Source organism: Lagopus leucura, unplaced genomic scaffold, assembly GCF_019238085.1.
Source record: "Lagopus leucura isolate 7727_CA_CO unplaced genomic scaffold, USGS_WTPT01 Super-Scaffold_100157, whole genome shotgun sequence".
In the NCBI taxonomy this organism is placed as follows: domain Eukaryota; kingdom Metazoa; phylum Chordata; class Aves; order Galliformes; family Phasianidae; genus Lagopus; species Lagopus leucura.
In genome coordinates, this window is record NW_024962334.1 from 27,332,469 (window position 1) to 27,347,698 (window position 15,230).

Below are 15,230 nucleotides of genomic sequence, written 5' to 3' on the forward strand. Positions count from 1 at the left end.
TGTATGCATTTAATTAAACAGCAAAGGAGATATTTTAAAAGGAAGGTGGAATTCTGATACCCTTTCTTTTGCTTGTCAGTGTGTTATTGTGTAGGTAAGGTGCTGCTTAAAAATGAAATAGTGGAAATAACAGCTGAGTTGCCAAGTCCGATTTTTTTTTTCTCAGGCAGAAAGCCTGGAAAGCACAGAACATAAAGACTTCAGTGACATTTGGATATACCTATGAGAGATCAGCAAATAAAGGCTTTAATTCTTACATGTCAAGAAGACATCTCTTAACTGGATATACCTTCATTTGACTTGACAGACAGTGAGCAAGATTTACACACACAGCTGTAAAAGGGTAAATACATTACTTGAATGCCACACGCTGACTCAGTGCCCAGATGCTCCAGAGCTACATCTTTCCCTTTGAGTGTGTTATGTGAGAAAGAAAAAGTTTGTGCTTCATATCTGCATTTCAAACAATGTAGGACAAGTCTAATGCTGAGGCATTGCATAAAAAGCAGATCAACTAATAACTATACAAAAATGAGTGAACATATTACACAGCAAAAGAGCTTCTGCTCTCCCTGCAGTGGGACAATACAAACTGAGTGTGGACATCAATCCAATAGGAGAAAACATATCATTGTGAATTTGTTTTTATACCCCAAAGGCTCAAAAGCAGATGGAAACAATTCAAAATCACATCTGATGAAAAGGTACACAAATGGAGAAAAATGTTTTTTGAACTTTCAAAGTGCGTAAGAGAGCAGAAGATGTGCTTCTGATTCACTATCAGTAAGAACATCCAAGCTGATATGACAGCTGCTACAGTGTTCTCTGAACTCAACTTGGGAAAGCATTCAGAGGTCACAGAAACTGCAAGATGAACTGACAGAGTGGACAAAAAACATGCCAGCAGCCAAAACCAAAGGAGACACTGCTCCTCAGAGAAAAGTCATCCAGCATTACCAACAGCTGTTCTATTTCTAGGATGGCTGCAACTTTTTACTTAAAAATAAAAATCTGCAGTAATGGCGAGGCAGTCAAGATTCCATAGCAGTCAAGCTTCTACAAGAAATGCCATGTTACTGCTTCAAAATCTCTTTGAAAAACCTGATTTCTTTCTATTTTTGCTTTCTTTTGCTATCTAATGTTGTACTTAAAATTCATTTTCATAGTAACTTTCATTAAATATTCACATATGGCTTTATCTAAATAAGGACTGATCCTGCAAAGCTTTATTTCAAATAAGATCCATTCACTGATGGAAGCCGAACAGCTTTAGTCCATCAAACACATCTTGAAAACTGTGGTATCAATGGAACCATAGCATAATTCAGGTAAGGCTCATTTAAACTAAGTGTTATGGAGTCCCTTAATCCAACAGTATGAGTAGCTGTAGCCAGACAAAAATACCAAAACCAATGGACCGAGAGAGAAATACTATGAAATAATGTACCTGGATGCTTGCACTACATTACAGCAGACAAAACACCATGCTGACATAACCACTCTCTGACAGCAACTACCAGAAGACAAAGAATACTTTCTGTCATCTTTGTCTTTACTGTAGCCCAGGAGACAATCAGGCATCTAAATGTACTCACAGCAATATATGCAAGTTAGAAATCAAAAGAGCACAGACGAAGTTGTTGTAGAAAGAAAGGCAATCATTAACCCTTACATGTCCCAGGCAGCTGAGCCTTTTGCATTTTACTGAGCAGATGGAAGGTGGGAAACCTTACAGCCTAAAGGGATTCTCACGTTTCATTGCAAAATGTACATGGGGAAGAGTTACATGCATGCAATTTCACTGCACTTGCACACATACACAAAACCCAGTTCAACAATAAGAGGGCTGCTACTGTACAAACCTACCATTGTATGGTAATGAATCCAACTGGGCAGTGCACAGAAGTAGTGAAGGAGAGAAGGAAAAATGGACCACACAGCTAAATCACACCTTGGTCCACAAATAGAACTCATCCACGTGTGCAGTACACTATGGTGAGCACACACACACCCTGCAGGTGACAGGAATACATATGTAGGCCACTCCAAAAGTAATTCCTCCTATTTATTTCCATGAAAACTTCAATGAACAGCACAATAACACTAACTGAAAGAGCAAATTCTCAGCTACAAAACACTATTTTTCAGTGTAGTCACCACCATTTGCTATGCATTTTGCAAATGAACAAGGGCCTGTGTGCTGCACTTATAGGTATCTGCACCAGTGGAAGTGAACCACCACTTCACTGTGCTCACGTTCATGAAGCACACAACACATTTAGCGTCCATAAACATTCTGCAAGCATCGATGAATGTCACTGGGTGCCATTTTGTCTGCATAGAGAAATTCAATTCCACACCTTTGCTTCACATACATTTCCATCAGATGCCATTGTGTCAGACTGCCCCTCTGCTACCATCCCTCACACGGCAACAAAATGTAATGGGATATTGGTGGGAAGCTACAATCTCTACTGCCCAACCACCAACATCCACCTCTGACGTTGTGGGACAGCATAATGAAATCGGAAACATCACTGTCAAAGCAGCCCTCAGTTGGCTGAAATCTCCATTTCTGATATGCACAGCTATATAACCTGACCATTAGCAAAAGAACGTGGGACATCAATGTCACTGAACAAAATGCTCTGAACATACTAAGCAGAGTATACTGTATTATAGCAGAATCTCAATGGGATCCTGCAATGCTGCCTTGTGGTAAATGAGTCATGTCTGAACATGCCATAACAGAAAGCCCCGTGAATTAGTAACTTATCTATCCAGAGTTGACGCTGTGATGTAATATTCCTATCTATGCACCACAGCAACAAAGTCAACCCTGTGCAAATATGTGGAAACAGGCAAGCTGCTCTCCGTGCAACAACTGGGCTCTGATGAGTTGTTCAGAGCAGCCTAGTAACTAAGAGCAGCACATGCAGAATCTATTTTTTAAGCTTTACAGTTATGGATCCAGAATCAAAGTACAATGATGGTGAAGGGTCAGGAGGGGAAGACATATGAGGAGCAGCTGAGGTCCCTGGGTTTGCTCAGCCCAGAGCAGAGGAGCTGAGTGGAAGCCTCATGGCAGCTGTAGCTCCTCACAGCGCTGAGCTCTGCTCTCTGGTGACAGGGCCTGAGGGAACGGCATGGAGCTGTGCCAGGGGAGGGACAGCTGGGGCTTAGGGAAAGGGTCTTCTGCACCAGAGGGTGGTGGGGATGGAACGAGCTGCCCAGGGCACTGGTCACGGCACTGAGCTTGTTGGACTTCATGACGCATCTGGACAATGTTCTCAGACATACGGTCTGATTCTGGGGTGCTCCTGTGTGAGGCCAGGAGTTGGATTCGATGCTACTCTCTACCTTGAGATATTCTGTGATTCTATAACACATTTCTGCCTGCTTGGAATTAAACCCCACCACAACCAAAAAATGATAAACAAAAATATTGGCTGCCCTGTCCAAATGGAAGCATTTGGAAATGAAACTTCCAGCAGTTTCAAGCACCATTTATCTAACATCTGTACATTCTTATTGTTGCTATCACAATGTCTTGTCACGTACCAGAAGTTGGAACACTCCCGAAACCTAACATCATCCTTGGTGAAAAGGCTATGACAAATAGCCATGTGGTACTGAAGATCAAGCAGAAAAAAAAAAAAAAGAAAAAAAAAAAACACATAAAAACCTGTACTACACAGGACAGAAATGGTTCCATAATTTAGTGTTATTACACAGCCCGCCCCACACGTTATCCTAATAAGCTTAATGGCATCAGGGAAAAGGCAGCACTGCTCTAGCTATTATGTTAGAGATAATGGACAATGGTGCTGCTGGATGGCAGCACTACCAGTGTATAGATCTTATACCAAAAGGGACCATTGTGACCACGCGGCTTTTCTCCCTGTGCAACAAAAAGCTGTACGGCTCTTCTGAATGAATTACTGTTGGAGCTATTATCTGCCTGTCGGCCAGGCACATTATCCTGAATGAGAAATGCCCAGTGATACAACATCCAATAGAGTATTTAAGTAAATTGCTTTAGTGATTAATTTGTCTTGTCATTAAAATTTTACAGTTTTCCTTGTTTTATATTTGGCCAGCTCCAATGACAAACAATTCGCTGTCTGTTAAGCACTGTCTACATGAGCCCTTCTGCTCCTCATATAATTTCTATACATAGAAAGCAAGTTACCAGCTAGTTTTCATTTTCTTAACTAGGGTAGAATTAGATCTGTGGTACCAGGACAAAAACTACGTCGCACCATCTGCCTGAACCCTCGCTGCTTATCAACTAACTTCCTAAAAAGCAGATGTCAGAAATTTGGATTTCTAGGTTTAGCTCCACAATGCTCACTGGTCTGTAAGAAATCACAGGTGTTTGCCAATCAAAACAAACCTCAGGTGTACTTGTGATACTAGGACCAATAGATTCAGTCTGTTCACTATCATGTGCCATCAAAGTATGAACACAGCCTAGTTCTGCACCAGAAACCAGTGCTCACATGGGACCATAAAAACATCTCTAGCTTTCCTCAAAGCTCTCAGCAGAGCTTCTCTCAAAAGCATTATCTTCTTACCAAACCAAAACCTATGATTTTACAGATTTTTATTATTATTATTATTATTTAAATATCCACATTTTCTTCTGGAAATCACTTCATCAATAAATAATCAGTCTGCCTTCAGCCTGTGTAGCTCTGTTCTGCCAGCCTGTATGCACCAGTTCTTCCTGCAGCAGTGTCAGCAGCAACAGCAACAGATGAGCTGTGATCTCTGAGACTGGGCATTAGCAGTTCTAGAATTAATCTGCTCTCCTCCTGAGTCTATGCTCAGTCTACAGTTTCACAGCCAATTTACAGCAGAATGATAAAAAGGGGGAGATCTCACATGCATAAAATCATAGAATAATTTAGGCTGGAAAAGACCACTAAGATTATCTAGTCCAATTATAACCAATCCCCACCATGCCCACTGACCACGACCCTCAGTTCCAAATATACACACTTCCATGGGAGGTTGATCACACTAGAGAAAGGTGAAGTTCATGGTTTGGTTGTGATTCTTCATTTAGGGTAGCTATTTGTGTTAAACCATCTTTTAGCCACAGAATCATTAATGTTGGAAAAGACTTCTAGGATCATCCAGTCCAACTGTCCACGTACCACCAATACTTCCCACTAAACCACGTCCCTCAGTGCAACACCTACATGCTTCTTGAACACCTCCAGGGACAGCAACCCTGCCATTTCACTGGGCAGCCTCTTCCAGTGCCACAACACTCTTTCCAAAAAGAAATTTTTCCCAATATCCTACTTGAATCTCCTCTATAACTGAGGCATAAGAGATGACATGGCCAATGTACCCTCTTCATAGAGAAAGCAAGATGGAGGGATACATAAAAGGAAGAATAACCTTCCTTATACAGATAAACAGGCATCTGCACATAATCAAAATAAATCAGAAATAATGTCTCAGCATTCCTCTGGCAGAATACAGCAAAGGTGATTTTATCCTGCTTACCTCCTGTGATGACAGCTCTGTTAATATTTTCCTCTTCAAGTTGGGCAACTCTAACACACATGCATGCCTTAGTGTACTGATGCACCCAAACGCATACTGAGTACATCTTCTGCACCCAATGACAAACAACCATCCACTACTGTCCACCAGTTACAGAGACGCCCTGAGACATGGACAGTAACTTGTGGAATTGCCGTTATCACAAGTCAGTCACGCCAGGCAAATACCCATGGCATGATGCAAAACACAGCACTCTGAATACCAGAGAGGATGGCAAGCAAAGCCATGAACGGCAACCAAGGCCCTGGGATTAACATACTGAATTCCTAGTACAGCCACAACAATCTAGACAATTATCCAGAAGGATAGCTCATAACATAAGTACATCATGACCCTTGAAGATGAGAACAAATTCAATTCTCTTCTCTAGAGAAATGTGACCATATGCTGTCATTGCTTGCTGATGGCAGTGGTAGTATAGAACATGTTAAAATAAATTCCTTCAAAATACATTTCATTGTCTTAACATCAAAAAAGTTACACCATTACCATATCATGAGGAACTTAGAAATGTCCAGTTAGCATTTTCACAGCTACTTTATCCTGAACAGCAGTCTACACTTTGCTTAAAAACAACTTTTGAACTCTGCTTTCGTTTATAAATGTAGCATTACATTATTTTACATGTTTTGAACTGCCATATTTTATAGGCTAGAGCTTTCCTACTTAACGACCTCCACCCCTTCTAGAGGGCTGCGCAGCTTTTAGAAGCAGTTTTGCAACTTCCTCATCTCAATGGACAGTGTCTGCATCGGGCTGAAGGGGAATACAATGTACTTTCAGCTTACAGAACTGTGTTTTTTTTTAACCAGAAAGCTGGTGTGGAATTAAATCTAGTAATCCAAGCTCTGTAACATTACTGGTTATGTATGTAGAAGTACAGCACCTGACTATGCATGTAAAAGTATAGTACTGAAAACTGTACACTGCAGAGAGAAATCAGTGAGTTTTCATGCTATTAGCAGAGGTTTTGGCTCACAGATTTGGGTGAGCTGGTTTTATTTTGAGAAAGTTTAATACAAAAGAGCTACTAGGACCCGTGTTTTACATTTTTCAAAATACACAGTATAGTTGCTTCAAACTCTTCTTATTCGAACATATTCCTCTGTGAGCACCAGCATCCTTCTTACTTTTTTAGCAGCATCCTCGTTACTTTTTTACTCCAAACTAGAAATTACTCATAGATTGCCACTTGCATTTCCAATTTCAGTCATATAAACCAAGATAAGAAGGTTGCCCCTGTGCCCATCCCTTACACACACACCACCCTTTTCAACAAGAAGAGAGCTGCTTACCTCCCACCTTACACAAAACAATCTGATAACTACAGTTTCCAAGAGAGGATTGCCAGGAGGTTCTGGGGAATTTCAGCCTGCTTCTTTACAAGCTCTACCCCACCACTGTCAGTGCCGCACACAACAATGAGCAGCAGTACAAGAATCCAAGGCAGCTTGGTGTCACATGTGAACAGTTAACAGAACTTCACAAGGGATTGGTTGTATGCACAAAGATTACTCACATGAATAACAGGGTCTACAACTGGGCACTTCCTCTATTTTTAGCATATATCCACAAAGAATGACAGATTTCTGTGGGCTTCTTTAGATGCATCAGTTCAGTCCTTGCTTCCAGTATACAGCTTCTGGCACCTATCACTTATCACCAGCTTGCTGTGTATGCTTATCTACCTCATGTCTGAGACCAGTCTGACTGGATGGTGTGGAAAATGCACAAACAAAAGCACACATCAGATAGAGCACGTTCTTATTTATGGAAGCGGAAAGAAAAATGGGGGAAGTAAAAGTGAAGCAAACAAACACATTTATTCAACACCACTGTCTTACCTTCCTATGGGTCCCAGATCTCCAGAGTCCTGGCTGCCTGCATCACTGGGTGTGCTCACTGATTTCGAAGAGGGAGACATAGGGGTTGGGACTAAATAATGAAAATAACAGGTATCCCATGTTAACACATGCAGCGACTGCACTGATGAAGAGCAGTGTCAGACAAATCAAAACCAATGGACCAAAATGACAGTGGATGAATGATTAGGAGAGTTTGAAATGGTGAAAGCAAATAAGGAAAGGAAAGAAAAAGAAAAGGAAGAGAGTCAAGTGAATTTTAAGTCTTCTGGAAATGTTAAAACTGACATGAATTTAGACAGGACTAAAAGCCCGATGTGATTCCACAACTAATCAGTGGCGGAGATATCTGCAGAAACAGAAGTTTTTTCTTGGCTGTATTTTAAAGCTGACTTGCAAAAGATTTTAAATGTATGAAGAAATACCAGGGGCTCGTCTTGTCAGAAATCTAAGTGAACTCTTCTGGTAGCCACAGAGGCAAAACAGCAAGCAAGTTTCTCAAATTTTCCGTTTAAATTAAAAGCCGCTGCCCATTAGATATGTTCTAAGACTGCAGTGCAGAAATGGCATCCAAAATAAAAGTTAAATAAGGAAATCCAGCTAAGTTAAAATCATTTCCCAAAGATGGTGAGAATACGCACTAATTTGCTTAGCGAACATCTTTTCTTAAATAATTTAAGTTGTATTAGATTGCCATTTTGGATGATATACGATTTCCACACTCAAGGAAATATTTCCCTTGGCTTAGATACTATTTGCACTCTCTAGAAATGATTTTCTCTTTGGTTTGCTGGGGCTTTTGAAGCATATTCATGCAAATCCAGCCTTGTTTCCTTTAACAGGAAAGGAAGATCACAGCTCAAGGTCAGCCCAAGTTTAAGCTCTTCAGCAAGGAATAACAAATAAAAAAGTAGAAGTATCCTGATTTCTTTTAAAATGGTTACTCAAAAATATTTAAAGTGCAGGAATGGCTCCAGTCAAGATTTAGCACAAGTATTCTTCAAAGCAGCCACACTGAATAAAACACAAAAAGGAGTTCTAATGCAACAGTGAGGTTTCCCATTTGGTTTAAATCATGTGCATTTCTTTTTATAGATTTAACTGAGCGAAACTTTAAACTATTTTGTTACGCTCTATAATGTATAATGACAGACCTGTCAAGAGACTTGGATTTTCCATGTGGTCAAACATTTCATGCAGATTCTTACTAGAGACTGTCACAGAAATGAATGCAGCATGGAAAGTGAATTCATCTTCATGACAGCCCTTTGGCAGGTTACAGGTATGGCATGGCAGTTTATGTATTCCACGTTCACAGAGGGATCTGGGCATCATATGTGAAGGCAGAATTAAGCTTTCCTTTGTATACTAATTGTCAGTGTATACAAAAGGGAATCAAGGAGGACAGAATACTACTGCTTAATTAAGATCATCTTACATGTGAATTTTAATGTTCTTCAGATAGCACAAAGAAAATAGTTAACTAAGGTAAGAACTGTTATTTTGCAACATTAATAAGTGTTCATTTATTATATAAGGAAATGCATCCACATTTTTTAAGATAAATATGAATATTCTAAACGAATAAATACTAAAAATGTATTGAAGTGATGTATTTGTATATACACCACTAGATTATTTACAAAGCATATTTTATGATACGTTAAAATAACCCAACATTTTTTTCTGAGAAGCGGTATTTAAAAGTTCCAATCAGTAGATTATAAGTTATTAAAATGGTAACTTGTCCCAGAAAATGTCGGTTGATGCAAGGTCGGGACTGAATTCCTCAATTCATGATTCAGAATGTCACCATCTACTTTCATGAGGAACTATGCAAGTGCTTTCTGAAACTAAGGCTTCTGCTTTCTTTTCTTTTCCCTAAATATTACAGGCAAGAGTATTTAGGAGTAAAATCCTAGTCTCAATGCCAAAGAACTTAATGACACCTCCAGAGGTGCCAATATTTCTGCTAAAACAATGAGAGTGATTCTATATTCAAAGGAGAGGAAAACACTTGAAAGAGAAGGAATGAGAAAGTGAGAGGAAGAGGGGCAGGGCAAGGCAAGGCAGGGAGGAGAGAAAAAGGGAGAAAAAGGAAGGAAGCAAGAAAGGAAATTTCTCACTTCAGGGCCAACTAATACATCAGATAGAACTTAATCAAGTATTTCAGATAGTATTTTCCCATGTATTTTTCTTAAACTGAGGACTCTAGATTCTATAATTTAAATACCAGAACAGCCATGTCCAAAAAACCATAAAAATAATCTGTTGATCAGCTTTCTGATCACTGTGATTTGCCGTTTTATTTTCTCTCTCCATTTTGCTTGAATTTTAGTGAAATAAATGGGAGTCCCCACATAACTATGCTCCACCTTCCTTAGCAAATGCTTGTATTTATGAAACAAAGATTGGGGCTAATGAAGTGCAGTGTTTATTATATTACTTGTGGATCATCAGGTGTGAGAGAAGATCTAATAGTCCATCAGAAAAGAAATCATTACTGGTATGCAAAATCAATCCTCAATGCAAAAATTTCTTCTAGAAATGAAACAGATGTTTTTGGCAATGGTAAGTGCTCAAAATGCCACGAGCTGGTATATCACAGAATCACAGAATTGTATGCGAATGATATGGTAGGCATTCAAACAGAAGAGTTCACTTCACTAATACAGCCAAAAAATCAAAAAAAGCAAAGCATGCTTTAATAGAAGAATGCATTCATTGTGGCAGAGTCGAATGCTTTACAGTATGCTTCTCTTAAATACCTAGAGGTGGTTCTGGGGATATGCCAATGCTCTGCAACAAAGCTTCTGTCTCTCTTCTCTTGCGGTCTAGGTCAGAATCTTCTTGAGCTGGCTCCTTCTTTTGTTGTAGATCAGCCTCAATTAAAAAAAAAAATAAAATCATCCACATATAATCAGCTCTAACAATTAAGTGCGTGAAGAATATTCACCATTGATTAGGAAAACTTCAAAATTCACTTAGAACGTTTAGGTAGCTAATTCATACTGTTTATATGTCAGTTACAATACTTTTGCCTGACTACATGAGAAAACTGATCTTTGCAAGTATTTTTTACGGAATGCTAATGGACATCTTTTGCCTCTCACATATCAGATGCAGTTACTCTGTAGAAAAATGGTAGCCAAAGCATTCTTCTGACCCCACATACCACAACTTGACAGACTGAAAATGCCAGTGTGCTGACTTATTCAGCGAACATGGACACTGACCATAGAATAACAGATATCATGAACCTGATTAAAAAATTACCCCATCCCTACTTCCTCAGGGATCAAGAAATAAAATTCCATTGGACTTTGGTGATGTAGACTGAGGGCCTACATTAGGTCCCAAGCACTTGCAGGCAGTAAAAATACTGCCTTAGAACTTCAGCATCAAACAGGAGCAAAGAAGAGGACTAATACTTTAAAACAGTATTTTGGCAGCCCCTGACACTGACAGCCAAAATTAACAGTCCACCAGATGTCTTCCTCTTTGCTTAGACAACTACATCTTCACAGAATCACAGAACGGTACTGGTTGGAAGGCACCTGTGCAGGACACTTCAAGGAGCTTCCATGGGTTAGACTCAGTGGCTAGAGCTGGCTACTGGGGTCAGTGGAACATTCCAACCACAACAGGATCTCCACAAGATGTAAAATCAGGCAGGGAACAAAGAAAAGAACTCAGTAGCTTCCTCTAGCCACTGGCTTACCTCCCATCTCTTTAATTCATTAACAGGCTAGTGCTGAACACTGAAAATACTAACATCTAAAGTTCTGCTTACAGAGGACTCACGCAGTGACTCTAGGAGCCTCACTGGGATATGTGCTGGTAATTGCACAAAAACGTCTCAGATGAAAAAAGACAAAAACGATGACCAAAACTGAAACATGGATTTCTTGGATCACATCACATTTCCACAGTAATTCTGTGAAATTCATGTACGATATTAAAGTGTCAGTTTAAAAGGAAACCAGTTATTAGTAAAGGATAACAGGTGCTTTAAACAATAGTAAGTGTTGACATTTGAAGGAAAGGAAACATAATCACTTAATGCTTCTCTGACTTTGCATGAAAATGAATATCCACTCCCTGTCAATTCTCACCTCTGTTCCACTAAGTGAATGAATAAAAAGAAGTACAAATCCCTTAATGAAAAATCTAATGCATATTGTCAAGGACAAATAAACTAATATGTCAATCAAACTTTAACAGAACTGAAGGATGCACCCATGCCAGAAGATGAAAATGCAATTGCAATTATGTTTTACTTTACTGGAGAATAATAATTGTAAATCTGTTACCTTAGCCAGTAATCAAGCTGGTCTTCAGAGAAGAAAATACATATTTAGATTGTAATAGCTCGAAAAAACTCAAGACCTTTTTCTGTCTTTCTGCACTCTCCACTCCCTTTCCATTGAAGGAAAGCCCAGCAAAAAGCATTGTGGCAAATCAATTTTTCTTTCTACACACACATACACATCATGTTGTCTAAATTGTTGTCATCTGACAGCATGTTAGTTTTAAAAGCAATTCCCTCACCCCAACTTTCTTGGCTAAAAATAAGCATTTTGATTTTAAGGTTAGATTGATGTGGCTTTGGAGATCTCATCCCACATGACAGTTACCTTGGAGTATACAATACTGAGATGTCAAAACCTCAGCGAGACCCTTCTGCAGGCATGAGCTATTTAAAAGGCACTCCTGCATATTTACCTCTTTCTTCTTCCTTTCTTCTTCCTTCCGTTTCTTTTCTTCTCTTATCTGAGCCAAGCGCTGCTTTTTGCGCTCAAGTTCTGCTTTTAAATCACTTTTGTCCGACATTTTGATTCTGCTGGAAACAAAATACGGAAACCAAGTTGAAAAGAGAATTAAAAGTTTTCCCTATTTACTGAAAACAGAACCCAACGATATCAAAAATAATGCTTATAAAATTGCTACAAATATACTCCTACATAATTGCTGCCCTTGGAAGAGGCAGGATATTTGGTTTAAACTTCAAGAAATTGGATCAGAATATCTCCAATCACGGAACATATTTCAAAATTGTCTTTATTAGAGAGCCACCTTTGTGAAGCAAAGTTCAAAACAATGCTTTAATATTTCTAATGCACTGAAACTGATGCCCTTCAACTTTCATCAGCTTCAGCATCTCTGCCAGACCGTAAGTTACAGATCCACAGTAGAAGAGGATGTACTTGAACAATCTCTGCCCCAAGCAGCCCTGTGTATCTTAGACAACTAGGAATTTAACTGGCAAAAACTGGAAACCTGGTAGCTTTGCTTCTGCACAAGTCTTGAGAGGCTGCCATCCCAGCACTCCCTCCTGTCCCATGGTACAGCCAGGCACAGGCCACTAGCCCCTTTGCAGCCACGGGATACATACAATACCAATCCTTTACTACAGTCCTTGAGCCTCACCGATGCTGCAAAAATTCACAATCTGAATCACAGATAATGTAACTGCTCTATATCATAATCATTACAGGCTGTCATCTAACTGTATCAACACTGATTTTCTTCTTAGTTACTTCAAAGACAGTCCTGATTATTACAGGCGTTCATGGAAAGAGTTAACTCCTCCCTTGACCACATCCACTACTGCAACTCAAAATCAATCACGTAGATGGCAATATCACATATATGTAATGGAAGCCTATTGCTTGCTGGACGCATGGGAAATTAAATGGCAGCTTTCCATTAATACTAATGAGAACTTCATCCACATTGCTGCCTGGGTGGGATAACAACCAGAAAGTAAACCCATACGGTAAAAATGATGTGGGACTTTCACTTGTCATCAATTGCTCTGCAGTTGTAAGCTTCCTTCTCTTCAGATGACAAAAGCATAATTAGCCTGTGATATGAAGGACATTGGCAACAAAACACCACCTGCATTTTAAGCACAGTCTTGGCCCCAAATGATTTGTTCTCTTCACAAGTATTTTCCTCTTACAGCAAAGACAGATAAAATGTGGAATGAGGAAAACACTGAATGCAAACAGCAGGCATAACAGCAGTGTGAGGGATGCCAAAGGGTTAACCATGTGCCAAACACACTGCTCCACAGTCCAACACCCAACTGAAGCCTATCAGCAAGAATCGCACCCATCCTACCAGGGGTCACCACAGATTCTACATCCACTGCTGTTTGCTGCTCATTCCCACATGGGACCTGCTTTCCTTTCCCAGCCCAGGGCCTTCTGGTTCAACCTACAACACAGTAAATGGCACAGCCAAGATGAACATCAAAGCACCAGTAAGCTGGACCATGGAGTGCTCTAGCTGTACGCACACTGGGTGCACTAGCTGTACACAGAGGACCACTGTATTTTTTTATTCCTCTACCACTGATCCTATTTGCCTATTTGCAATGATATTTCAGACATTGTTTCGAATCGGAGAAAGAGAGATCAAAATTTTCAGAAAACTTGTATTTGATATGGATAAAACCAAGCGGCAGCACCTTCACTAACTCTAATCTGATCATTTGACGTCAGCAAGTTATTTTTCAGGTGGGAAATGCCAGGAGAAGAAACTGAGCTTCTTAATAATGGCACAAGCAGTATTTTGCCTAGCAGCCTGCTCGGGATTTATGGGTGTCTCCTGGATATTGTTGAAATCCTATTTGAAGTCATTTTCCTAATCTGTTGTGCACATTTGAATTCTGATTATGAAGTTTCCCCTCCGAGCCCTTTGGACTAGATAGAGTTTTCGCATCCTTTTAGTTCTGCAGTTTAGCAACAGAGAACGAAATCCTGTTTCTATGCAGAAAATATGCAAATGTATTTTAAAGCTCCTAGCAGAGACCCAGAGGGTTTGGCATCCCTTTCAAGCTGTTTGTCAGATATCAATGAATAGCTTTTAAAAATTCATTCCCCTAATGTCAGGGAAGCTAGCTTTTCCCCTGATTTAGGCATCAGCTACTTAATGCCTGGCCCCTTCTTTACAATGCTCCAGTCAGGGTGATCAAATTCTATTATAAGTTTGCCCTATTTTTAACAAAACAAAGCTTACATACAACAAAGATGATGTATTAAATTTCTTTCAAAAAACACTTACAGTTTTGAGTTATAGAAAGAAATTCATCTCAAGTTACTTTCTTCCTGTCTGCAGCCATTCCTTAGCTGCCCCAAGCAGCTTATCAACCTCCAAACTTGCCACGTACAGTTTCAGCAAAATGGAGCACCACACATATGGAACCACCTTTCTCAGATGTCAGCAAGGCAGCAGTTAGCACAGAGGCAGCATGCTGACGCACTCATTGCTCCGCTTGGCATCAACTACAGTTAGCACTCTGTATTCATTACTAGGAATAAATTCCTAATAATTGTCATTCTGCGTGCTAAAAGGCATGCCACAGGAAGAGAGAGAAAGGCAAGCAGTAAAAAAGGATTTGCTTTTCACGTTCTCTGTGGTGCAAAACCACAGCCCCAGGCTTATGGATGACCTCAGCTTTCCCAGCTGGTCAGAGGGAAACGGTAAGGAGCACATTTTGTAGCAAAGCCATTAAACCATCTATCGGAGTAGGAACACATTGGATCGAATTGGATCCGAGATCTGCATTAACTGTAGAAATAGTTCTCACAGCAGTGCAGCAGCCCAGGGCTCCACTCCTTGAGGGAAGCGCATAATCTTGGATCCAGTTTATTTTATGTGACTCAGGTAACTGTGTCAAGTGACACAGTTCCTAAAGCAGAGTCCTACCAGCCCAGACCAGCTTACAGACCAAGTGCTGAGACACATTTGTGGCTGATGTGAGCTGCCTTGTACAGAGCA

The 15,230-nt window shown here is 40.0% G+C and overlaps 1 protein-coding gene across 7 annotated transcripts in view; it reads right to left on the bottom strand.

Annotated features, from left to right (window-relative positions):
- DYNC1I1 (dynein cytoplasmic 1 intermediate chain 1) overlaps positions 1–15,230 on the bottom strand; it is a 196,646-nt gene that overhangs the window by 153,612 nt on the left and 27,804 nt on the right. For 3 of the 7 annotated variants that reach the window (XM_042889252.1, XM_042889246.1, XM_042889248.1), the window contains exons 2-4: positions 12,168–12,285; positions 10,211–10,325; positions 7,425–7,515 (exon numbers count right to left, since the gene is read on the bottom strand). In XM_042889252.1, coding sequence (XP_042745186.1) covers positions 7,425–7,515; positions 10,211–10,325; positions 12,168–12,275 — 314 coding nt within the window. In that variant the 5' untranslated portion in view covers positions 12,276–12,285. The remainder of the gene's footprint in view (positions 1–7,424; positions 7,516–10,210; positions 10,326–12,167; positions 12,286–15,230) is intronic. The other 4 variants (XM_042889250.1, XM_042889247.1, XM_042889253.1 and 1 more) reach the window with 2 other exon arrangements.